Here is a 24,731-nt window from a genome sequence, read left to right as displayed (position 1 = left end):
CCAGGAGCATCTATTGGCAGCTTGTCTAATTGTAGACCTCAACTGCCAATGTTAGCAATTAACTGAACAGCTTCTGGAGGGATAAATACAGGCCACTGTGTCTAATTGCCTTCACTTTACTTATTTACCCATAGCATGCCATGTAGTGGGGCTGTGTTGTAGTGTTGTGGGGTGCTTTAGGCTGCAGAAGCAGTTATTAGGCTCATGAGAGTTACTTCAGCTTAGAACAATTGGAGGTAGAGCCTGGAGATGGAAAGAACTGTAGAATATATAAATATACTGTAATATTGCATTTCTCTTTTAGGCTGGAATGATCATCGATAACGGCGTTAAAACTACTCCTGCCTCCGCCAAGGATAAGAGACCTATCCTGACTCTGATTTCTGGAAGGTAAAGTGTTTTGCACAGGAAACAAACCTTTTGGTTTGGAAAAGGTTTCTCTATAGCACTGACTGAAAGCTGTGAAATTGCCCCAGAGAAAGCTGACAAGAATCATGGCAATGCCTCTGGAGTGGCTTTTATTGAGGAAAGGTCTTCATTTAGATTTACCAAACTTCATTTTCTCTATTCCCATTCCTAAGGAACCCGCAGCATCCACATGCTTCCTGTTTGTCCTTCCTCTTTAGCTCTAGCTGAGCTGGCATGGATGATACATCTGCTCTAGGGTGTTCAGCTAATTTTTGCCCCAGTGGGACAGAACTTGCTGCAAGAACTTCTAGGAATAAGAAATTAAAGTATTTCCTGGGAATGCTGTTGATTTTCTTCATTGTTTCAGAACCTGCTTGAACAGGGAGTGCTTATGTAATGCAGCTCATACTTTGAGTTCAAATTTCTGTTTCGTTCCAAATCTGCCACTGTAGTAATAGTAATAGCTAAAAACACAGAGTGATGCTTTATCCCTTGTGCTGTGCACAGCCTCTCTGTGGCATCATGGAGTTCTTTAGAAATACTGGAAGCCTCTCTATAGAATGTATCATATCGGCACACCTACCATGGTCTGGTGGTTTCTGGGAATCCCCCCTCTTTCTCTGAAGCTGATCCTATTGAGGAGGCTGATGGAAGCAGGGGGCTTCTTGCAGGCAAGTGTAATAGCATAAGGATTGCACTTGCATCCTTTTATCTCATTAAAGGTTGTCTCTGGCTTTTAACTTAGTTGCCAATTCCAGCGAGAGAAAAGGACTTAAATATTCTCAAATTTCATCGTTTTCTTTCTGGCAGACCAATAACCTCAAGTTGCACCCAACCTGCATTTTCCAACAACTGGGTTTTTTGACAGAAGAAACCATGTAGGGAAGAAAAACCCTCTGAAAATCTCTGCTCAGCAGGGAAGAATGGCAGCTTTTTCCTTTCCTCTTTTCCACCTCTGGGGTGTGGGTTACCCAGATTGCTTTAGTCATGCACTGAGCAAGCACTGCAGGGGTGGGATCGGTCCTCCTCCCCATGGGAACCCAGTCAGCACCTCAGATATCGGTTATCCCATGATCAGCATCACCCCAGTGCCCTGCCTAGTAGCTGAAGCTAAAAGGTGTTCAAAAGTGACTATTATTTACATTATTTTAATGCTCAATTAATTGAAATTGTTAATTCAATGATAAAAGCAACCGCTAAAAATTAACTTATTAAGATCAGTCTGCTCTGCAAATACCTCCAAATTCTCTTGGGAGCCTGATGCTGGTTTTCCATATAGCTTGGGAAACTGCCTGCTGCCACAGGCACAGTGAGTGATTACAAAAGGCAATTTGTCCCCTGCCATACAAGGGCAGGAATGACCCTGGGAAGCCAAGCAATTCATAATGCAGTCATGTTTATGCTCAGGGATTGCCAACCAGCACAAGTTGCACCTTAGATTATTTATGTCATTTTCCACTTTTCATGTATCAAGACTGAAAGATCAAATAAATTATTACAGCTGGACTGGCTGGGGCAAACTTGGAGGTCGGTTGAACAGAGTTGGAGAGTATTCTGCATTCTGCATTAAATGTCTGAGTCAAATTCTGTTCCCTGTAGTTTTCCTCCAGTTATACATGGATGTGAATGAAACTGGAATCCATCTCAAAATCTGTATTTAACAATGTCTGGGGAATTCACAAGGGCTGATACTAAATCTTTCTCTGAAAGCAAATTCACAGTGATGAAACTGCCAAAGCAATATTCATTTACTGGAACACTATCAGCCTGATGCTCAGTTTTAGATTGATATGATGGCTTATTAAGCAAAGCAAAGTGCTGTTGAATATCTGTTAGTGATCTGACAGCTTGGCCTTGCTACTCATTGGTGAGGCATGAATTTTAATCTCTGGACCATCCGTTTCTGGCACTGAGTTGGATGTTCATCTGTCAGGTTTTCTAAGCCATGTAGTATGATCGAAGATGCTCCTCCAGCAGCAAAAGGGAGAGCTGTGCCTCAGGATGTGCTGAGCTCAGATACCTGACCTCAGCATCACCACAGTGAGCCAGACCCTTGCTCAGATCCTGTGGCCCAAGCAGTGGCTGACAGGCAGCATCTGAGGGCACACATTGCTGTGGTTTCCACTGGTGTCTTCTTTTTTTCCTGTATCAGGACAATATTTCATCATACTTGGGAGCTTCAGAGTTAATAAATCTTGTACGTGTGTCCTGGGTAATGTATAGTGGGAATAGTAAAGGACATATGCTCCTGATGTTTGAATTCCTTTCCACTGCAAGGAAAATTTGGCAGTGGTATTCATTGCCACAGTACAGCCAAGGTTAGGAGATAAGAATGCTCAAAAGGGAAAACAAAAGGATATTTTTCTAAATAACAGGAATATGCTAAAGGATAACAGGGATTAAAAAAAAAATATCTTAGACTTTTGGGAGCAGTAATAAACTTTCCATGCTTTCAGCAATATATCAGCAATACAATAATGGAAAGGTGAAAGGAAACTTGGAGTGGGTCTTTACAACTGCCTTGCCTGGACTGTTCTTCCCTTGGCAGACGGGTCTGGCCATCACTGCTGAACTAGACATGCTACTTGGATGGACTGTTGTCCCAGAGCTGCTGCAGAGTTAGCATAAACCAGATGTTTAGTGGGGCCGTGCACCGAGCAAGGCCCCCTTCCCTTTCCAACCCTTCTTCTCTCCTTCTGGTTACAGATACAGCCCCCACAAAGATGCCGATCCTTTGAAGCCCAGGGAACCTGCAATAATTGAGCGCTTTATTGCCTACAAGAACCAGGATCACGGGGCCTGGCTGCGGGGTGGAGATGTGTGGCTGGACAACTGCCAGTGAGTTTTGCCTTATTTCAACTCTGAGAGTTCAGCCTGGTGTTTATGATGAGCATAGCTGTGGTTCAAGCTATTTGTATCACTTTGCACCTTTCATATGGCTAAGATTGAAATACAGATGAAACGTTAAATAAACACAGGCATTATTTTACACAAACAAAACCTGCTTTGTCTCAACTAAAGAACCCCCAGATTGTTTCTCCGTGTGATGCTGATCAGCATTTAAAAATAGTCACATACACACAGATAAAAATAACTAAAAATAAAACCTATTTTTTATACAGGGAAACGAGGTGCTTTGAAAAGAAAGCAGCAAAATCCATCACCTTCTGGTTTTATGTGGCTTACTCTTATGCTGAATAAGCAAGTACTGACAAAGCAGACATAAAACTGTGCATCACAGCAGCAAGGGAGAGTCTGGGCAAGTGCCTGTTGTGCTCTTTGAAAGCCATTTCCTGCACTGGTCAGAGCAGATATTTGTTTTCCACTTGAAAGCAGATGATCTTCTACAGTTTCTTTTGCTGAGCCAGGCTCTTGGTATCAACCTCAATGAAGAAGGAGGAAAAGGAAAAAGCTACTTTACGAGGCATATTGTGGTAACTGTAGTAGAAATAGCTGTCATGCCGTTATCTGGTGTCCAGTTCCTGGCCATAGCTGCCTTACCTTCGAGTGACCCAAACCTTTTAAAGCAACCAGCAGCATAGTTGGCTCTAGCAACCGGTCGGGTTGGCAAGTATGAGGCTATAGCAGAACAGTCAGAAATACAATACTGAGTAATACAGTTTGTGCTTTTTATGAACTTATGAACCAGAAGTATCTAGCCCACTGAATGGCCAGCAAGTGTTGCCTTACAGATCACACTCATGTCATTAAGACATTTACACTGCTCATGGGACAAATGCAGTATGTGGAGATTGCTAAAAGACCTAGTACTTTATCAGTTTCCAGCAGGAAACCTGTAAGTGTATGTGAATTCCAGGAAGCATCATCAAACTGTAATTGTCTTTATAGCCACAGGAGCTTCCATTCCTATTGCTACAAAGACTTATGTATTACATTAGCAAACCAAATATTAATGTGGCGGGCAGTATATGAACTACGGTGTGTGCCGTTGCGGCTGGAAAAGGCAAGGGGAGGCGATACCGTGGGAAGGGCTGCCACCTACAGACAGAAGCCGGCCAAAGCTGGGTTTGCTCTGCTGCAGTCTCCGGTTTGCGGATCAGAGTTAGACGTGTCACCGATGTGAAGATACCATCAAGAATGACAAACTATCCTATTAATTGTACGCTTCCTATAAGCAGGAGTCATGGACCAACAGTTGTGATTTATCTCATCTAAAAGCTTGGAATTTCAGCAAAATAGAAAAACATTTTAATCTTTTTTTCTAATTATTATTATTTTTATAATAAGTAAGATCTGATCTCTATGTCCTGTTGATGAAAGAGAAGCCAAACTCCCTGTTTTTCTAACAGTTCCCCTTGTAAAGTTTTTTTATATGGAAGCAGTATGTGATACGTGAACATGGGAACCAGAAGTGTGTGTAAGGCAAAGCACTATTAAATAATAAAAGCTAGCTGGTGTGAGAGGTAAGCATGATATTTTACCTAAGAGTGAAAAGAGCATGGTCATTAGACACAGGGAAAAAGCTTTATGAGACAAGTAAGCTATGCCTAGTAATCTCTGGCTTAACCTCAGCAGCAATCAGGTACACGTCTGCTGCTTCATGTGATCTGCATATACCGCAAGAAGTGCCAAAAGAGATCTTCCACAACCAGAGAACAAACCTGGAAAAGCCTGAGTTCCCCCATGAGCACTGCTCAGTAATTCAACCCTGCTGTCCTCTACCTCATTGCTTTAGCTATTTCAGTTTGACATGATAAACCAAACCAAACCCAAACCTCTTCTGAAGCATCTCTCTTCTCTTTGCAGGTTTGCTGACAATGGCATTGGCCTGACCTTGGCGAGGTAAGTGTGGTGCAGGATGTGCTGCAGCCTGGGGCATGGTTGGTGGGATGATGTGAGCACCCCCTTCACCTCCAACCCTTCCTTCACAGTGGTGGGACTTTTCCTCATGATGACGGCTCAAAGCAAGAAATCAAGAACAGCCTGTTTGTTGGTGAGAGTGGAAACCTGGGCACTGAGACGATGGATAACGAAATCTGGGGACCTGGAGGTCTGGATCACAGAGGAAGGACCCTGCCCATTGGCCCGTAAGTTCAGCTCAGCACATCAAAGCACTCACTATTCCCACTGTCAGTGCAAGCTCCAGCCCAATGTGGTTTCTTCAGTGCTGTTCAGTTTAATAACCATTACACAGAAAGGATTTGGTTTCATGTCTCCTGATCCCCAAAATCCTCACTGTGCAGCTGCTGCTGGCAGGTACATACTTGCAGGCTGCCAAGACAGCATCAGACTCCTCTTTCCTTCCCCCTCTCCTTTAAAAACAGAGTTGAGAAAGCAGAAAAAAGACTGTGTGCTAGCTGGGCACTTCTGTATATGTGGTCAGCAGCGGTTGAGCAATGTGGCAGTCTCCAGGCAAGCCAGCTGCCAGGAAGGCTCATAGAAGCCCTTCTCTGGGTTTGAACTGCCCCAGATGTGGTCACAAATGTCCTCAGAGCTGCTGTTACTATTGCTGCTGTGCTTACAGGAATTTGATGCCTTTGTTAAACAGTCTTGAAATGGCCAGTGAACTGTGTGTGTGGCCTCTTCCTAGAGCTTAGTCCTACGGATTGGGTTGCAATAATGTTTTATTGTTATTCCTAAGAACACAGTTATCCTAACAGCAGCCTTAAAGTGAGCAACCAGCTATGCTGTTTTTTTTTCCTGATGTATTATATGCCTCAGCTTTGCTTGTCAATGATACAGCAGGCTTATTATCAACTACAGTAATAATGAAAACCCCATCTGCTACAGCTCTGCTTCTAATATCCTTTATGTATCTCATCTTGGGTGTTGTGTATAGAAACTCAGAGAGACAGAACAAACGAAAAGGAGAGAATGGGTCTTGTCTAAGGGAAGACATTCAAGTGAGGAAGGGATGACATTTATTTATCATGAGTGAAATGTGAAACATCTTATCTTAGCCTTTTAAGGAGTTTAAGCATCTCATTCACTTAGTGTGAAAAATTGTGTTCTCTTTACTTTGCAGATGATAACAGAAAAGGCTGTTAATAAAGGGTCATTAGTCTGCCCCTTCACCTCTTTTCAACCCTATAGATTGTAAGACCTTTTCTTCTTTTCAAATCTATTTTTTATTGCAGCTGAGCTGCACTGTTTCTCTCCAAGTTCCTTTGAAAGATGTGATGGGACTTCATTTAGCCCTGCCATTACTCAACCCAAGGAGTCTGAGCGGCTCTGATGAGTTTCAGGTTTCACTGCTGCAGAACTCATTTCTGATAGCAGACATGACTTTATTCATTTTTAGGTCAATGCTTTGGCACTGCTTTAAGTTCCTTCCCTGGAGAAGCAGAGAACAAATAAAGATGATCTGTTCAGACATGAGAAAACTGGAGCTGAACTTGCAAGGATAAGAGGACTTTACAGACCTAAAAAGGAGGGAAATCCCTCCTCTTCCAAAACATGAACTCAGGAGTCATCCTAAGGGATGCGAAAAATGAAAGCAGCTGAGAAACAAGTGCTGTGGGACTGTACATGTCTAGAATACATTCTTATCCTTGTGCTATTGTGTCATGACCATGTCTCTCTGTCTCCTCCAAATATGTTTTAGAGATTTTCCCATTCGAGGGATTCAGTTCTACGATGGACCCATCAATGTCCAGAACTGCACGTTCCGCAAATTCGCTGCCCTGGATGGCCGGCACACCAGCGCCCTGGCCTTCCGCCTCAACAATGCCTGGCAGAGCTGCCCCAACAACAACGTCACCGACATTCATTTTGAAGATGTCCCTGTGAGTTATCCTTCTCAGAAAGGCCTTTTCCCCTTGGCTTGGAAATGGGGTTGTGGGCAAAAAAGGTAGTAGCAGCCTTTAGGAGGAAACACGAGATCTTCAAAAGGTTTCTTCTTGTCTTTAGCAGAAGTTTAACAAAGAGGGCACAGCTAAGAAAGACAATATTGGATGGATGAAATAACAGGAAAAATCCAATTCTCTGACAGGTTTGCAGTAAACCAGAAACAGGCATCAGTTTCAAACAAAATAATAATGACATTTAAGTGAAAATAATTTCCATTTCTGTATGTCTCAGAAACTGTGAAACAGGGAGAAGAATCTGAACCTTTATTTTCAACAGCAGTATAATATTAAAGCAACAACACAATGAAGTCTCTTATGGAAGGTCTAACTCACCTAGAAGCAGAAAATACTGATTTTTGGAAACAGCCAGTGAAATTGAGCAGATACAGAGTAATTCTGCAGCCCTGCACACCAGGGTAATTCCATGGACTCTAGTTCTGCAGACATAAATGAGAGCAGAGCCCAGCCAAAAAGGGTCTGCCAAACTTTGAATTACAATATGAACTTCTGGGTGCTGGTCTGAACCTGTCCCGGGGTCTGTGCTTTTGAGTTATTTTTGTATTTGATTGCACAGATATGTCCTAACTGGTTTGCTGAGGTTCACCTCTAGCAGCTGTTAAATCCAACTGCCAACATTGCAAACAAATAAATAAATACATGTGGTTGGGCCTGAAATGATTTGGGCTGCCTAACTTTAAAAAAAATTAGCAGACTTGCTTGGATGTCAGGAAAAGTGCTGACTAGCAATCCCTGTGCCAAACGGGATGGGAAAGGCAAAATTCCCCTAGAAGTTTTGATTGGTTCTTCTCTCACATTGCACCAGGCAGGCTGGTGACATGACATTTATTTACGCTGGATAAAAATATCACTCAGAAGTTGCTTGAGCAGCCATTTCCCATGGGAGGGTACTGATTATTCCCAGAATCAGTGTGGGTTTGTGTGGCTTTAGAAACCTAAACAGATATTGGGAGACAATGTGAAGTGGCTCTAGTGAAATCATCCCCTTTCCTGAACCTTCCTCCAGAATTTTAAAACAAACCTCTTAGCTGAGGCTGAAATCCTGTTTATTTCACCCTGTCCCACATAGTCAGAAGGGAAGCCTGTGTCTGCTCTGTCTGACCCATCAAACACACCTTTTAAGTGTGTGACCCAGCTCTACACAGACTTAAGGCTTAACAAAGAGGCAGCATGCAGGCAGAGACAATCCTAATATGCCTGTACCAAATGGCACTGGTGTTCCAGCCAAGTAACAAGATCAGCTCAGCTCAGTAGAAAATGATTTTGGTGCTTCCATCTTTGGATGGTCAGTTTCAGAATTTCGTAGTTTTATTACCACATAAGTGCTATCTCAGAAGACTTACAACCCCAGCTTTATCTGGAGTCATGGGGTTGAGCCATTGAACATCAAGCCTACAATGTGTCAAAGCTGAGCATCCAGAATCTGTGGCCATTTAAAGAGTGGCGATGTTAGTGCATACACAGATTTCTTCATGCACAAATTGACATCGAAACCCAACACTATTTCTTGTCCAAGCTACTTTTCAGTGCCAAATAAAGTCAGAAAAAGGGTCCTTTGAGCCACTCTAGTGACCATAACCACCCTTTGCTGTGTACTCTAAGTGATGAATTCCTTTGTGGAGATGTAAATGCGTTTCACTGTTTTGTTTAGATTACCTCAAGGGTCTTCTTTGGAGAACCCGGCCCCTGGTTCAATGATCTGGATATGGATGGTGATAAAACATCAGTTTTTCATGATGTGGATGGCTCTGTATCAGAGTATCCAGGCTCGTATCTGATAAAAGAAGATAACTGGTTAATCAAGCACCCTGACTGCATTGACGTACCCGACTGGAGAGGTTCCATCTGCAGTGGACACTTTGCGCAGGTAAAGCTGCTTATCTTGCAAGTATTGTTATCCCTTTATTTTAAATTTCTTGGCACTGTAAAGCTTAACCTTTAGAAACGGCCTTTCTTCAGGGTGCTCAGTGTTTGTTTGTCTGTGCAGGTGGTTTTGAACATGAGGATACTGTGGTAAATTTTCAGATGCTTTGTCCTTGACTGCTAACAGCTCTAACAACTTCTGCCTGAACTCCCTTAAGAGCTCCGTGAGCATTAACAGATTAATATTCATAAATCTATGGGCTGTCGGCTAGTTATTTTTCCTTGATTTAAGGAGGGAAGTGTTACCCACAATGTGATGGGAAATGTGCTGAGCAGTCAAAATTAGACTTTGGCTGTCATGATCTTTCATCCTGTTGTGTAACCACCAAACCGTTCTTCCTACCGCACGGGCTCCGAATGCTGCTGCCTTGAGAATCCTCGCTTTCCTCTGAGTAGTGCCTGTTTTTGTCTTGGGTGTTGCAACTGTTGGTTTTTTTCCCTCTGTAGTGCCACTAAAGCCGATTTCTAACCACTGAGCTGGTTTTCATGCTTCTGAAATCCAGACAGAAGGGTCTTTGTTTAGCAGAAGTCAGATGTCTGAGGCAGATACTGTCCCGCTGCTGAGGGTTGCCACTAACACTGAAATACTTACTGCAGGCCTCTTTGACTGGCCCGCACTCTGCAACTCAGTGGATGAGGAAAAGATCCTTCTTGTTTTTCTGAAAACAGTTTGCTTTGATGAAAAGGGAGCCTAAAAAACTGAATATAAGTGTATGGCATACAAGTCACTGCTGAAGCTGCAGGCTTTGCACCAGTTCACATCTACGGAGTGGCTGCGCCTTTAATGCTTTGCTGCAGTTCATTAAAGCCTTGGTGATGTGTTTTTTCACCTAGATATACATCCAAGCCTACAAACCAGCCAACCTGAAAATGAAAATAATTAAAAATGACTACCACAATCACCCACTCTACTTGGAAGGGGCTTTAAGTAAAAGCACTCATTACCAGCAGTATCAGCCAGTTATAACTCTGAGGAAAGGCTACACCATCCACTGGGACAAGACAGCCCCTGAAGAGCTGGCCATATGGCTCATCAACTTCAACAAGTGAGTGATCTGACCGAATTCCAACATTCCAGCCCAGTAATGTAACTGCACATTTTTAATGGGTGAGGTTATCACCTCATGAACTCTTCCAGAATGAACATGCTTGTTCCAGGAAGTCCATTGAGTTCACCATCTTTCCATTTGACATCTCAGATTCTTGTTTCCTCCCCTGGGAAGCCCTGCAAGATAACATGGTTCATTTTTAGAAGCCTAGAGCTAATTCATTCCTGGTGCATGGAAGTCACAGGTGTAGGAGTCAGAGGCAGATCCAACCCATGGCTGCTATGTCTAATTTATGTTGCATAGATTCATCCCAAACCATTACAATTTTAACTGGCCAGGAAAAAAATTAAGTTACATTTCAGAATGAATTATGTAGTTTGGCTTCTAGCATGCTCAGGAAAATAATAGTCATGTGTTGACTTGTTATAATGTGGGTCTTTGCTATTTTTAGGAACGACTGGATCCAAGTAGGGTTTTGCTATCCTAAAGGGACAACGTTTTCCATTCTCTCAGACATCCACAATCGTCTCTTGAAGAAAACATACAAAACTGGAACCTTCTACAGAACCTCTCAAATGGAGAAACTGGAGCACAGATACCCTAACAAAGGATATTACTATTGGGATGAGGACACTGGGTAAGGGAGCAGGCCTTGCCAATGTGCACACTGCTATGGCAAAGCTGCTGGAATCATGAGCTATTTGTCTAATGCCATTAACAGGGAGCACAACAAAACCAGAAAGTCTTTCTGGGAATGTGACCAGTGCTTAATTTTCCTGGGACTCACATGGCTGCCAGTCATTCACAGCCTGTGCTGCAGTGCCAGTTACCGTGGGAAACGCTTTGCTGAGTAAAAAAGAATTAGAAAAAGAAGACAAAAGCAAAGTGCAGACCATGAAACCAAGCTGGAGATACACCCAACCCTTTCTGTTTTGAACAGCAATGGTTTATAAACACCATGACAGGGGTGCACGGAGCCTAACAGTGTGAAGCCTGTTATTTTCTTTTAAAGAATTAAAATGACAGGAAAGGAAGACAGACCTAAAATACAAAGCACTTACTTCTACATAAATGTATCATTACAAGGGGAGTTCAGGTGTCATTTCTGTCTTGAGTTCCCTGACCTCCTCAGACCGTTTCTGAGATGTATGTCCCCTTTTACTTGCATGTGGTATGTTGAGAACTATAAAATGTGGATGTTGGCACTGAGGGTTTGCAATGCACATTATTGCAGGACATTAGTAAGGAGTCACCAAAATTGGGAGCTGGTAATTTTTGAACAGAAGTCTCAAGGATGCTTCTATCTTCTCTCTCCTACCTGCAGGCTGCTCTTTCTGAAACTTAAATCTCAAAATGAGAAGGAGAAATTTGCTTTCTGCTCTGTCAAGGGCTGTGAACGAATAAGGATCAAAGCTGTGATCCCAAAGACGGCTGGCATCAGCGACTGTGAAGCCATGGCCTATCCGAAGTACATTGAGACACCAATAGTGGAAGTGCCAATGCCTAAGAAGCTGTCTAGTGCACAGCTGGTAAAGGAGTTGATTTCTTATCGCAGAATTATTGCCAGTGTAAATCTGTAGTTCTGGCACATATTGTGCCCACAGACGTAGAAGGACTTTGTACCAGGTTCAGGATAACCTATGGCTAATTTTCTGAAATGGTTCAGGCATGTGAAAGAGTATGAAACAGATTCTTGCATGTGCAGACAGCACAGGTCGTCAAAGGACAGAACCACCCAAGACTTTGGTTGGAGCTGGATACTTAGTCTTTTGGGTCTCTGTTGTGATGTGCTGTGTTTAAAAGCACAGGGTCAAAAGTGATGAGCTGGAAGACAGGTTGGTCCAGGGAATGTGATTCTGGATTGAAACAAGGTTCCTTGCCTGGCCTCCAGTTCCTCCAAGCTATAAGAACAGCAGTGTCAGAGAGCGGACAGCATAGCTGAGTGTCTCGTTCATATAATGCACAACAGTGTTTCTTATATCCAGTGCAGTTTGGTTCTGGGGGAGGGAGGGCGATATTTATCTGGTTTGGGTTCTTTTTCTTTCACTTGTCACCCTTGGAGCAGAAATGTAGAGCAAAGCCTCAGAGAGTTATGTGTCAGCTCTGAAAAGTGAGAATCACTTACAGACTGCCACTTGGTAAAACAATTTAAATGATGACAGGATGAGCAGAGAGGTTACTGTGGTGCCCAGTCTCATTAGCAATGTAATTTGGCAAGTCAGGGCTTATTATGTAGCTTTCTTGTTGATTGAATTTCAGGGTTTAAAATGCTTTGTGAAATGCAACGTTCAGGTAATGGACAGTAATGGACATCCTCACCAGAAAAACTCTTTTCTCTCTTTTTTTTTTTGTAAACAGAAGACTAAGGACCACCTACTAGAAGTAAAAATAGAAACTTATAAGAAACAGTACTTCCACCTAAAGGATGACTTTGCATACATTGAGGTGAGCAGGTCCTCTTCGTGAACTATATGGGACAAAGTTCTAAGATACTTGCTTCATTGTTATGGAAAACCTGCTTACCAAGTCACCATGGATAGTTAGATTCAGATCACTTCTGCTTTGTATTTTGCAAAAGACCAGGTATGGCTGTAACTTCCCCTTGCTATTAAAAATGCAGGACAGCTTGACCTCAAAGCTCTGGAATTCTGCCCTTTGATATAAAGGGCAGTCGAGTGACTCAAGTCTATCACTGTTTCTTGCAGGTGGTTGTTTGTAATTGTGTAACTATGATAGATCAGGAATATCTTTTCCCCTGCACAGGTTGACGGTGTCAGGTTTTTCCTCACTGATGAAGGTATCCAACTGGTTGTGATTGATGGGCATCATGGAAAAGTTGTTGATCGAGTAACAGTCAAAAACTCAATTCTACAAGGAATCCCAGCACAGATAGAAAATTATGTCAACAACATCAAAGATCAGTGAGTAAATAACCTGGTGTTACTAAGGTGCAATGTACAAGAATGCTGTACAACACTCATCTTTCTCCTATTTTTTGTCACCCAACATGGGCCAGACTGACTGGACTAACAATGTCCTTTTGTACCTGCCAACTCCAATAGAGTCCAAATGTGAGGAAGACAATCAGGCAGCAGGATCTGTGATTTAGGAACTGATCAAGCCTAGATAAACCACAGAGCTACGTTTGATTAATAAACTGCAGACCTACATTTATGTTGTGGGTTATAAACAAACTGCAGACTTAAATTCACCAAGTGCTCATTGGGACAGATGTGGACAGTTTACATATTTCTATTGCCTGCATGCTCTCTCAAATCACAGAAAATTCCACTAATAAAATACATCCCTCGTCGCACATGTTCCCTGCCCAGAGCTAAGGGCTGGATGCTTTTATTCTTTACTTCTGAGGAGCCAGAAATACAGAGTTTTGCAAGTGGGTGGTAAGTAGCCAACACATGTTCCTTCATCCTGGAGGACAGCGGCTTCATGTGCTGGAATGAGAACAACATCAAAAACCATTTAACCAAAGGGGTTGTTCTTGTATTTGTTTGTGGAGCGCTGTTGGGAAATGAATACATTTCATTGTTATTAAATCTGGTTTTATACATAACATGTAATACCAGTATGATTGCTTTGTTGATGAATTATCTGAAATAGCTGTGGGCAGAAGGATATTGCTCTGGTATTTATTTTAGAGGCCTGGAGAAGCTTCAGCATAGTGCCATGCAGGTGGACACACTGTCTCAAATAATTCTGAAGATCGCAAAACCCACACTGAGTAGCTACTGCAGGAAAGCATGGTAGTTGCTCACTTTTCTTTCATAAAAAATATCAAAGGGCTTTTCAGAGAAACCAACCTCCCCTTTGCAAAAATCCCATCTCAATCCTGGCTAAATCCAGACCCTGTCTTCTTTCTTACTGTAGAAGATTGAATTGTAATTAGTGTTTAGGTGTATTCAAGTCTTTCTGAGCCCCATTGTCTTCTTTGAATTAGTGTTAGAACAAGATTAGGATTAGGACGGGAAATTGACCCAACATGATCAGCACCTCTCAGGTCTCACTCAGCTGTTCTTCTTCACCAAAAGACTTCTTTCACCCAGACCAATCCCTGCAGGCGTTTCCAATTTGACCAAGGATGAGCTTAAGCTACAGCCATAAAAGGTCTTTTTTCCATTTGCTGGATGAAAGTGTTGTTTGGATTCAGATGTGGAGGACTGTACAATCAGCAGCCTCTTGTCACCTTTCCCAGTGCCATGCAGAGCATGGACTGTATGGAGGTGGTGCTAACAGAGGGGAAGGGGGCCCCACCAGCCTTACCAGCCTCCTGTGAAGAGACTGCTAAAGCAACTTTCAGATGTATGGATTTGGGGATGCAAGGTTTTTCTTGCAAGGACAAGCCTGTTCAGTCATTTAAGCAGCCCTCTGTGGGCCAAATTCCTTTTTTTGTTTTTTAATAAATCAATTATTCTGAAGAGCTTCTCAGGGATAAAACCCCAAAACATCTGGTGAATTTATTTTAAACTTCCATAGCAGGAAAGGCTTAACAGAAAGCAATGATTTTAGTGAACTGAAGGAATCAGCATTTGCAAAGTAGTCAAAACCAATCTGTAGCTCTTGTAAGCATGGGAGCATTTTAACACCTCAGGTTTATTCTAGGAAAAGTCCTGGTGACTCTTAACTCTTTTGCTTCTCTTCTTCCTCTGCTGCCACCCGTTGCTATTTATCCCTGAACAGTTCTAGTTCCAGCTGAGGTGTTAAGAGGTAACTGCTGTGCTCAGGGCTTGAGCACTGCAGGAGGTCTTGCCTAATTAAATGTAGTGACTTGTGTCCACTGTGAAGCTGGAAAGCAGACCCAGCAAGGCTCTCATTCTGTAAGACTGCAAATGCCATTTGAGTCAGGGAAGTTTTGCTTATGGAAACCCTGCAAGGTGGAACGAAATAATTCAGCTAAGCAAGTGTTTGCTCAGTAACTGTCATGCAGCTTTAACTAGGACGTGAACAAAGATGACTTAACTGCACTTAACATCAAAACTTCTACTGCACTCACTGGAGTGGAGCTCTTCCTCCATGGCCTTTGAACTACTCACTGGAGGCGTTTATGTATTTTGTTGGAAGTAATGAGCTTAACTTCACTGAGTATCTTGTGCTCCCACCAAAAAAGTCTCACTACAGGATGATCTCTTCATTTTTAATTTGGGGTTTTATCCTATCCTGCTAGAATTAAGCTTAGGCAGTTACTAAGTCTCACCCAAGCAATTACAGATTTGCATTAGCTTGACGCACTACCTTCTGGTTTTCGTTTATCACTTGGTATTTGTAGAGAACCCCAAGAATTTTGAGGTGAAATACAGTACATGCAAGTAAGGCAGTAATAGATAGTAGTAGTAATAATAATAAAATAATAAAAATAATAAAATTTGTAAGCAAAATCCCAATGAAAATGAAGGAAAAGTTAATTTCTTCACGTTTAATCTGCTGCTGCTGAAAGAACAAGAGGTTACTTGAGACTTACTAAGAGCATCTGAGGGAGAGCATGTTCATTTCTGAGCAAAGGGGATGGAATTGCTGGTTGGAAACATTTAAATAATTCTAGAAAACTGGGATTTTTTTTCTTTTTTTTTAAAAAAAAAAAAAGCAATTCTTTCTGCTTTCTGATGGGTTTATATGACTAAACTGTTGGAAAGCATTGTCAAAAGCTATTAAAGCAGAAGCCACTGTAGTTTGTGGGTGTCTTTGAGTCACACAGGCAGGAGTTACCGGTGCTCAAGGCAGACAACCAAGGAATGTGTTGTGACTCTTCATTTGTTTATAAATGGCTTTGTTTCTTTCAGCTCCATCGTGCTGGTGACATCTAAAGGAAGATTCATTTCAAGAGGACCATGGACTAAAGTACTGGAAAAACTTGGAGCAGAAGAGGGGTTTAGATTAAAAGGTAACCACTTTTCAAAACTGCAGTTCTAAACCCCTTTGATCTGTTCCCCTCCCACGGTTCCAGCAAAGGGACCTCTTTTCTGCTTCTAAACTTTGCCTTGCTTGTTTCTATCAGCATGTGCTCAAACATCCTGGGACCAGTCATTTATTTATTCGGTAAGGTTGTACCCACTGCCGCTTTGGATAACAGCGCTCAGTTTAATGCTGTAGATGGAAAAAGTGCTCTGGCTGGCAGTTGTTCTTATAAGTAAAGAATTCAGGTGTTTGATTTTCCAGATTTATTTTAAATAAAAAGGCATTTTAATAATAGGAATATTGGACTGTTTTCCTCCTAAATGCCCCCAAACACGATTTTTCACTTGTCCGAACTTATTTTTAGCTAGTTTTCTCTTGAAAAAAAATTCTGACTTGATGGCACAAAGCATAGCAATTTCAAAGCATCACATATTGCACTAAATAATGCTTTATGTTTATGTGGCTCTGATCAGCTCTGACCTGTGAGCTTTTGGCACGCTGTCCTCTTCTGTGTGTGTGTGTTTTACTTGCTAACATAGGTCTTGCCTGTTGTCCTGGCCCTTATCATCCGCTAACCTTTCCCAAGCAGGTTTTGAGTATAACCACCCTGCCAATAATGACACCTTCAACAGATAGCTCAAGCTGCTTGCTAGGAAGGGTTTTTTTGTGCTCTCTTTCTCTTTTGCTATGTACCACACATTGTTAATAAAGGGAAGCATATAACATGTAAATAAAATTTTAATTAAGCTTCATTAGGAAAGTATAATACCTGGAGAAGGTATAAGTGGCAAGGTTCGTGTGCGCTTCTATGCTCCCGTGCACGCGCTCCCATCCAGCTATCGGCTGTAGCCATACACTCAGGTGGTTTTCTGGTGCAGCCCTGGCACATTCCTAATCTATTTGCTCTGATTTGCAGAAAAAATGGCTTTTGTCGGCTTCAAAGGCAGCTTCCGCCCAGTATGGGTGAAGCTGGTCACTAGTGAGGACTCGGCTAAAATCTATCAAGCACTGCCAATTCCTGTGGTGAAGAAAATGAAATTATGAGGACACACTGCTCTGCCTTCTGGCTGCCAGCACTGCCCCGTGGGATGGACTACTGACTGCTCGCCGCAGGCACCTCGCCAGCCTGCTCCAGAGGTGTAACGTTTTGTTGTTGTTGTTGTTGCTGTTCAAAATGAAACCTTACTGTAGCTAGAGTGGCCACATGTGACAGACAAGCCTTCCTCTGTGATCAATGTACGTTCTGTGATCACCAGCTCCTCGCCGGTTGACTTGCTCACTGATGCCGTGTTGACTCTTGCGTTACTAAGCAAGGTTTGACCTGGTTTACAAGGTACTGGTTTTGTCAGCACCCCTGTGACAGATTAATTTATGTGCTGCCTCTCGAAAGGGGAGTTCTAGGTCTGAAGGCCATCAAGGATTGTTGCTTTTACCAGCCTCTAAGTTGTCCAAACACTTTTTTTTCCTAGTGTAACTAGTGCTAGCTAGTGTAGCTAGCTGCTCGCAAACACCCAATGCCAATTTAAAGGTTGGTTGAAAATCTAAGATAGAAAGAGTATATTTGAATTATTACTTAGATGCTGGGAAACGTAACTGGACAGTAAGAATTTATCCTAAAGCTTCTGTGATGTTTGATCACACTTTTTGGGATCTGTATTGAACATGCTAACCCATGGCACATAGTTGGGGAAGAGATGAGAGAGGGGCGGGTAAAACATGCCAGTGGAAACCGATGAAACCACATATTTCTGCTTGCTCAGATAATCATATTTCTCCTATGGATCAAGGTTTTTAATAGTGGTTGCTCAAATAAGATGTTTTCCTTCAACAAGCAGCAGGCAATCAAAGTCAATTCGCACAGGTATTTTCTCATCTTTTCCCATATTTTCCCTACATATAATAATGTTCAGGATCAGTCTGGAGTGTTTGTGGTATCTAGTCAAAGCCATCCTGTTCAAGGCTTCCAGTTTTTAATTGGGAACACTGGGACTTACTTTATTAGCCTCAGATAGGGTGAGCAACCCTCACTTTTCCAGGGAGGCCAGAGGGAATAGGATCAGACCACTCTGCTTTCCGATCCTGTCCTTAGGCTTATGGGCATGAGTGTCTTGGTCCTGCTGGAAGGGTTACGAGATATCTGGATGGAAGATGGCAGAGGTCTTACCAGGCAGCTGAAGAATCAGAGTGGGAACCCCCATACACTAGTTAGATGTTTGTACATCGTTTCCCCCTTCTTCAGAGCAGTATCTGGATAATGAAGGCTGATTAGCCTGAATCAGAACTCCCATGGGGACATCTGTTGAAGCTACGAATTTACATATTATTTTGTAAAACATTGTAAGCGCTTCTGGTGTTCAGTGATATTTCTGTCTGTGGCTCAGAAATGCCATGAAGGCGTCTCTGAGGGCTGTGGCTATTGTAAGGAATCCAAGGGTGGGGGTAAAAGACAGGATGACGAGCTTTTCAGAGCACACAGAATATCAGTTTTGCCAGTAATATCTGGGTTTGTTTTCCCACTTGGTCTCTGCCTGTCCCCATTGGTACAAAATTCATTCTAGTTGCTGATGGTTACTTCATTTCGCTGTGGTTTAATTAATTCATGTAATTAAGTTGCCTTTTTCCCACAGTATCCAAAATATTATCTTGCAGCTAGCATGAAAGAACAAGGATTTTGTGTCATTCCAAAGGCTCAGCAGGTTTGCAATCTGTAAACCTGGTTTGGATCAATTGCTCTGAAAGGCAAAGCAGCCCTGAGCAAAATTGATATAGTATTGTAGGTTACATTCCCCTCAAGCCTCTCCTGGGTTTTGAAACTGGAAATGTTCTTTTCAGCCTTATTCTGTAGTCGTTCTGAACCCACTGAATGTCATGTGTGTTGTATTTAGAAGAAGAGCCAAGCTTTCCCTCCCTTAATTCTCAACAAGAGTCTGTTCATGAAGGCTCTTCAAGCATTTGTGCTGTTTCCAGAATGAATGGGCAACACTTGTAAAAGTCAAGTAAAGCACGTTGTTTTTTCTTCCAAAGGCAAACAGAGCCAGGCTCCTGAATGCAAGCAAATAGACTAAACTCGAGTTCCTTGAGTACGTTAATTTGGGTTGTCTAAACCTCCTTACTGTCTTTAGGCAATTCTGTTGGTACCATTGCGCCGGTGTTAGTGGAACACGCTTGCTCCCAAAAGATGGACCAAAGCAGGAGTATTCCTTTCATGAGCCCTTGAAAAAAATGGTGGGTGGGCAGGAAAGCCAGGGTCAGAATGTACCTGGGTTGGGATATGGCTTTGTACGACACCTAGGGTAGGGCTTGCCCTCTGTGGTGTCCTGCTTCACCGGGCCATCAGCCGTTTCTCTTCTCCTGCTCCCTATAAGCATGTTAATTCCCTGGGAAGATTATACCAGGTGGGTCTATTCCCTAGGCAGGTTTCTTCAGCTCCTGTGAGCATGCTGTCTTCGTGAAGGGTAGCGTCTGATTTTACTATTTTGGGTATTCTCAGGGTGAAATCATAAGACTTGGCTCTAGGAAAAACTTTTTTATTTTTCTTTCCTAAAAAAAAAAAATCTCATTCAAAGAAGAAAACTTTTAAGTAGCTTGTTCTATCATGCAAATCTTGTCACATGGGGCCTGTTGGAGCTAAGGTGGGTCTTACGCTGTGAATACGGAGTACGGGATCACTGCAGTCTGTGAGCATGAGGGACAATAGAGCATCATAGTGGGGCAGCCACGGCTGGGAAGTGCAAAGGACTTCCGTTGGCCTTTGTGGGATGAAGTCAATGTGTTGCTCTGAAGACAGAATGAAGCCTACCACCATCACCAGTCAGCAATAGTTTTGTGCCATAGGATTACTTTTTAATCTTTGACTGTTCTAGAAATTGCACACACACATTTTGACTAGTAAATCACCTGACTGCTTGTCCTCTGTACACCTTGTACAGTCCCTGCACAAGCTGCAGTTCCCCTCTTTGTATGTTTTTATTACTGCAGATGTTTCTGTGTTTGCCTACGCAATTGCCATTGGTAGAGTGTGTGTGTGTGTGTGGGGGGTGTTTGCATTTTGTTTGTTTGTCTATTTGTTTGTTTGGATGTTTGGGGGTTTTGCCTCTGTTTGAATGCTTGTTTTACCTGTCGCCGAAACAGCTGGTCCTTTTTCGGAGTTAGAAGTTTGTACATTTTCTTATAGACTTTCCAATGAAAAAAAAAAGATATATTTTCTATTAATTTATTACAATGGCACTAAGACAACTAAATTGCAGACATATGAAGCATTTTTACTGGAGTTTAGCTTTGTCCGGGTTGTTAAGGAGGTCGGCAATATGTCTTTTCTGATAATCTGCTTTGCACTTGGAAGCTCTCTATGTCCGCAGACCGTGGTAATGCATTGACTGTCTGGGTTGTGATGACAAGAGCTCTTGGGACATGGGTTCCAACAGATTGTGGCTTACAACTGAAATAACACGTAGTTGTTTGGAGTACACAATGTTTATCAAAATAAATATTCAATGCAAATTTCTAATTTTATTTTTGTCTCTTGTCTCTTTTGTGTCTCTGTACGTTGAAATGGTGTTTACTGGATGCACACACAGGACTTAGTACAGCATCTGGGAAACACACAACTTCCTGCTTATTGCAAAAGGCAAAATCCAAGAGCCCAAACCCCAACTGTGTGCACTTGCTGGCCTGTCTGCAGAAACCACAGCACATGGCAGGCCTTCCCAGTCACACTTGCAGGATCCGAGACAGGGAGAGGGGAAGGGAAGGAGATGGGAGCAGGAAAGGGGATACTGCAGTGGGCAGACATGGGAAAGGGCTGTGTTTGGGGCAGGTGGGGGCTATAGTATATTAAAAATATATATATATAATATATATTAAAATATATATTGTTCCCCTATTCACAAAAAAAAAATTATATAGGGTGAAAATGGAATAAAAATATATATGGAAATAATAGATAAAACATGTACACATTTTTTGTAGCGGGCAGCTTTTAAAGCTTCTGAGAATCTCACTGTTGAGTCAAGTGTGACTTTGTTTATTTTCCACCCCCGGATGGTGCCAGCCGGGCAGGCTCCATTACGAAACTTTCTGGAGGCTCCAAAACTCGAATGGGATTTTTTGGTGGCAGAATCAGCGTTTCCAACATCCAAGGATCTGGTTTTTAATCGGGTGTCAAAATAGGAGTTAGCACATTAGAGGAGATAACCCATCTAGCACCTTCAAGCCAGAAAACAAAAAATGCAGCCTGTGTGTGTATTTGTGTATAAAGGGTGGTGGTGTGTGTGTGTATATGTATGTGTGTGTATATGTACGTGTGTATGGGAACGGGAGGTACATGTGTGGACACTTATATCTGTATTTGTGCATATATGTGTGTGTCTATATAATGGGAAGTGTATTTGTGTAAGGGGTGTATTTGTGTGTATGTGTGTATTTGTGGGTATGTGCATATGTGTGGGGGGCAATGTGTGTGTGTATGTGAGTGCGTGTCTGTGTATATATATTTATGTATACAAAGGGAGTGTGTGTGTGTGTGTGTGTGTGTGTATTTCTGTGTGGACGTCTATGTATATACAGCCATTAGAACTAGTTTAACAGCAACCTATACATAAGCATATACAATTCATTACATCACATTAGTCCTAAAATTACTGTGTAATTTTTAGTTATATATGTATATTTAAGTAGAGACCAGATACTTTCCAGCCATTAATATATAAAATACAATGTACATTAAATATATTATCTTCTGTATGCCAATATGCTTAATTTGTTAATAAAGATTAAAAGAATAAATTATAGCATTTTAATATGTATCATTTAGGCAATTAAAAAGATGACATAAATCATTAAATTGGTAACACAACACAACGTCATATATAATATATAGCAGAATGCAACATAACGTAATAGAACATAACGTAACATAATGTAACACTCCGTAACGTGACGTTTCCGCTGCCGCTGCGGGCTTAGCCAGCGCCCCGTTGCCTGTCCGTGCGCGCCCTCTAGCGGTGATATTTTGGTGGTGTGTTTTGGGTTGATTTCTTACTTTTCGCGGCATCACAGCCCGAGAAGAGCCAGAGGGTTGTGCTCTTCTCCTGCCAGCACGGCGGTCACAGGCCCAGCTGAGTGTCACACTCGTGCTTAGTCTCTGTCGAGCAGCCACTGAGGGGTCACAGCATCTGCTCAAAACTATAAGGGGCAGGGATGCTCCCTCCACTTCCAGAGCTTCGATTCTCCCAAATCTGCTGGACAGTAAGGCACAGTTTATGTGGTTCCCTAGAAGAGGTTGTTTTTATGACACCCTTGCAGAGTTTTGCACCACCTCCTCCAGCAGAAGCTGAAGCTGCTGTGATGTGTCCAGGCTCTTGCAGCCCCCAAAGGGCCATTCCAGCAGCCAGGTTGGAGGCTGTTGTGTTACCCCACCTTCTTTCTGACCAAAGGATGGGGGAGGGAGGTGTAGAAACCACTACTGCAGCTACACCCTTCCTTCCTCTTATGTGTTGTCTTCACAAAACACACCCCTACAGTGATCCCTTAGCCATGGAGCTGAATCCAGCATGTACGCTCATTGTACAACCTTAGAAGCAGAAGCTGAGGGAGAGCTCCATCACTTTGGAAATAGAATAATTTGCAGTTTATGAGTTTGAGCCTCAGCTGGAGTCCATATTTCAGCAGTCAGGACACAGAAAGGGGTCCGTGATGAGGAAACAGTGATGAGACTCAATGGGAAATCATTCTGGGGAAAAGCCCCTTACAAACAAGTATTTCTGCTCCTTTGGCAGTGGTGTAATGTGAGATCATGGTGAAATTCCCAGCACAACAGTAACCTCATCTCCTCTCCTATAGTCTTAGTGCTGAGTGAGTACTACTAGGTAATGTTTCTTAAAGCACAGGTGCCTCACCTAAACCCCACAGGTCTGTCACTTGATAGTAACACCACAGGAAATTAATGCAGCTGGTTTGACTTTAATTTCTGCTTTCCTGCAGTATCCATCTCCAGTATCCGGCTGGTACTGCTCTGTCATTCGGATATCTCTTGAGAATGGCCTTCGCTGTTACACAGCTATAGTTGATTTTCTCATCCCAGGAAGTGAGACTGTCCTGGCTTATCACTACTGACAGGAATAATAATGTGGCTGAAATATATTTCAGGCCTTATGTGGTCTATTTGAAGATTGAGCAGTATGGCTTAAATGGTGCTGCTGTCTAGGAGCAAGGGTTGGGAAGGGTAAGATAGAAAATGGTCTTTCCTGGTTAGGTTACACAGCTCTTGAGATCACAACAAAAAACTGTCTCCCACATTAAATGAAAGAAAGTTAGTTTTTCAAAATCTTCTGCTCAACTAAATGCCAAAACTCTTACTTACTTACATGCTTCTGCTTCCATTAAGCTCCCCAGCAAGTCCATTCTGTTATAACTGCAATTAGCTAAAGTCCACAAAGTTATTAGCTTTTTTATGGCACCAGAAAGACAACAGATAGCTGTCAAGGGCTGAGAAGTCACAGGGTATGGCTGTGGATACAACTGGCAGGATGAATAATAAAATAGTAATACAAAAATCTTGTGTGGTTCAATTTGAAGTATGCACTATTTTGGATTGGATTTCAGTTTAGGTGAGGGGATGAAAACAGATTTACGTTTTACAAAAGAAGTTGAATGAAATAAAACTGTACTGAGGACACGTTAGTTAAAAAACCAAAACCAAACATGCAGGATGTTTTGTAGCCATGGATCTGGGAAATGATAAGCAATGCTCACATGAATATACATATTAAACCATTATGTTATTTAGTTGACTCAGCAAGTGAGTGCTGTATTTTTTTTTTCAAGACATCCTTGCAATACAATTGTTCATGTATAACTCAGTGTTTCTCATTACAAAGAAGGCTCTATGTAAGTTACACCAAGATCCAGGTTACTTCATGGTGCTGTTCAGTGAACAGCTGCTTCTCATTACTAGCAAACAGCCTTGCACCTTGCAAGCAAAGGCTGAGCCCTTGCTATTCACCCATTTCAAAAGCTCTTGGAGGCCACTGGACATATAACACCACCATCAGTGACAGCACCTGAACCATTTAAATATTAACAAGTCAATGAGTGCTCAATGCTCTGGTCTGTGGGCTCCACAGAACTAGTGAGCATGTCACCAGCTCAGTAAACCAGGCTGTTTTCAGACACTGCTGGCAGTTACCTTTAAAAGCAGTGGATATTATAGGCAGGAAAGATGGGCCCACAGTTTCATTTGGCATGATAATTCTGGGATAAGAAAGAAGAAACTTTCTGCTTCTGAGAAGTAAGTGTAAAAACTAACACAGTCTGTCCCCATTTTATTCAATGTTCAGGCCAAGGACGTTGCCAATAGGATTATTATTACAGCCTCAGCAGGCACCAAGACACCTGAACGCTAGAAACTCTAACACAGGTCACCTCTGTGCTGCTGCTTCAGAGCCAGGACATGAGGAAGCAGCCAAACAGGATGAATTACAGTCTTCATAAGATGGGAATACTCTGCCATCGCATAGTGAGTGGTGCAAGAGATCAGTGGGTGAGCAGGGGCCTGTAGAACAAGGACGATCCTCTTTCTAACATGCTGCATAGCAAGACTGTGCTGATGGACCATGTA

At 42.4% G+C, this 24,731-nt stretch overlaps 1 protein-coding gene across 3 annotated transcripts in view; it reads left to right on the top strand.

The window, feature by feature from the left end:
- CEMIP (cell migration inducing hyaluronidase 1) overlaps nt 1–20,626 on the top strand; it is a 111,941-nt gene extending 91,315 nt beyond the window's left edge. For 2 of the 3 annotated variants that reach the window (XM_062630100.1, XM_062630110.1), the window contains exons 17-29: nt 305–390; nt 3,115–3,246; nt 5,176–5,211; nt 5,301–5,456; nt 6,974–7,154; nt 8,887–9,102; nt 9,993–10,204; nt 10,659–10,844; nt 11,532–11,736; nt 12,566–12,652; nt 12,971–13,128; nt 16,000–16,100; nt 17,031–20,626. In XM_062630100.1, the coding sequence (XP_062486084.1) occupies nt 305–390; nt 3,115–3,246; nt 5,176–5,211; nt 5,301–5,456; nt 6,974–7,154; nt 8,887–9,102; nt 9,993–10,204; nt 10,659–10,844; nt 11,532–11,736; nt 12,566–12,652; nt 12,971–13,128; nt 16,000–16,100; nt 17,031–17,158 (1,884 nt within the window). In that variant the 3' untranslated portion in view covers nt 17,159–20,626. The remainder of the gene's footprint in view (nt 1–304; nt 391–3,114; nt 3,247–5,175; nt 5,212–5,300; nt 5,457–6,973; nt 7,155–8,886; nt 9,103–9,992; nt 10,205–10,658; nt 10,845–11,531; nt 11,737–12,565; nt 12,653–12,970; nt 13,129–15,999; nt 16,101–17,030) is intronic. The other variant, XM_062630120.1, reaches the window with a different exon arrangement.
- The last annotated feature ends 4,105 nt before the right edge of the window (nt 20,627–24,731 follow it).

The sequence above is a fragment of the Pezoporus occidentalis genome, unplaced genomic scaffold (genome assembly GCF_034315485.1).
Source record: "Pezoporus occidentalis ecotype Australia unplaced genomic scaffold, CSIRO_AGI_Poc_V1 ctg11, whole genome shotgun sequence".
Classification (NCBI taxonomy): domain Eukaryota; kingdom Metazoa; phylum Chordata; class Aves; order Psittaciformes; family Psittacidae; genus Pezoporus; species Pezoporus occidentalis.
Note: the sequence above shows the minus strand (reverse complement) of the source record. Positions and strands in the feature narration are given on the sequence as shown.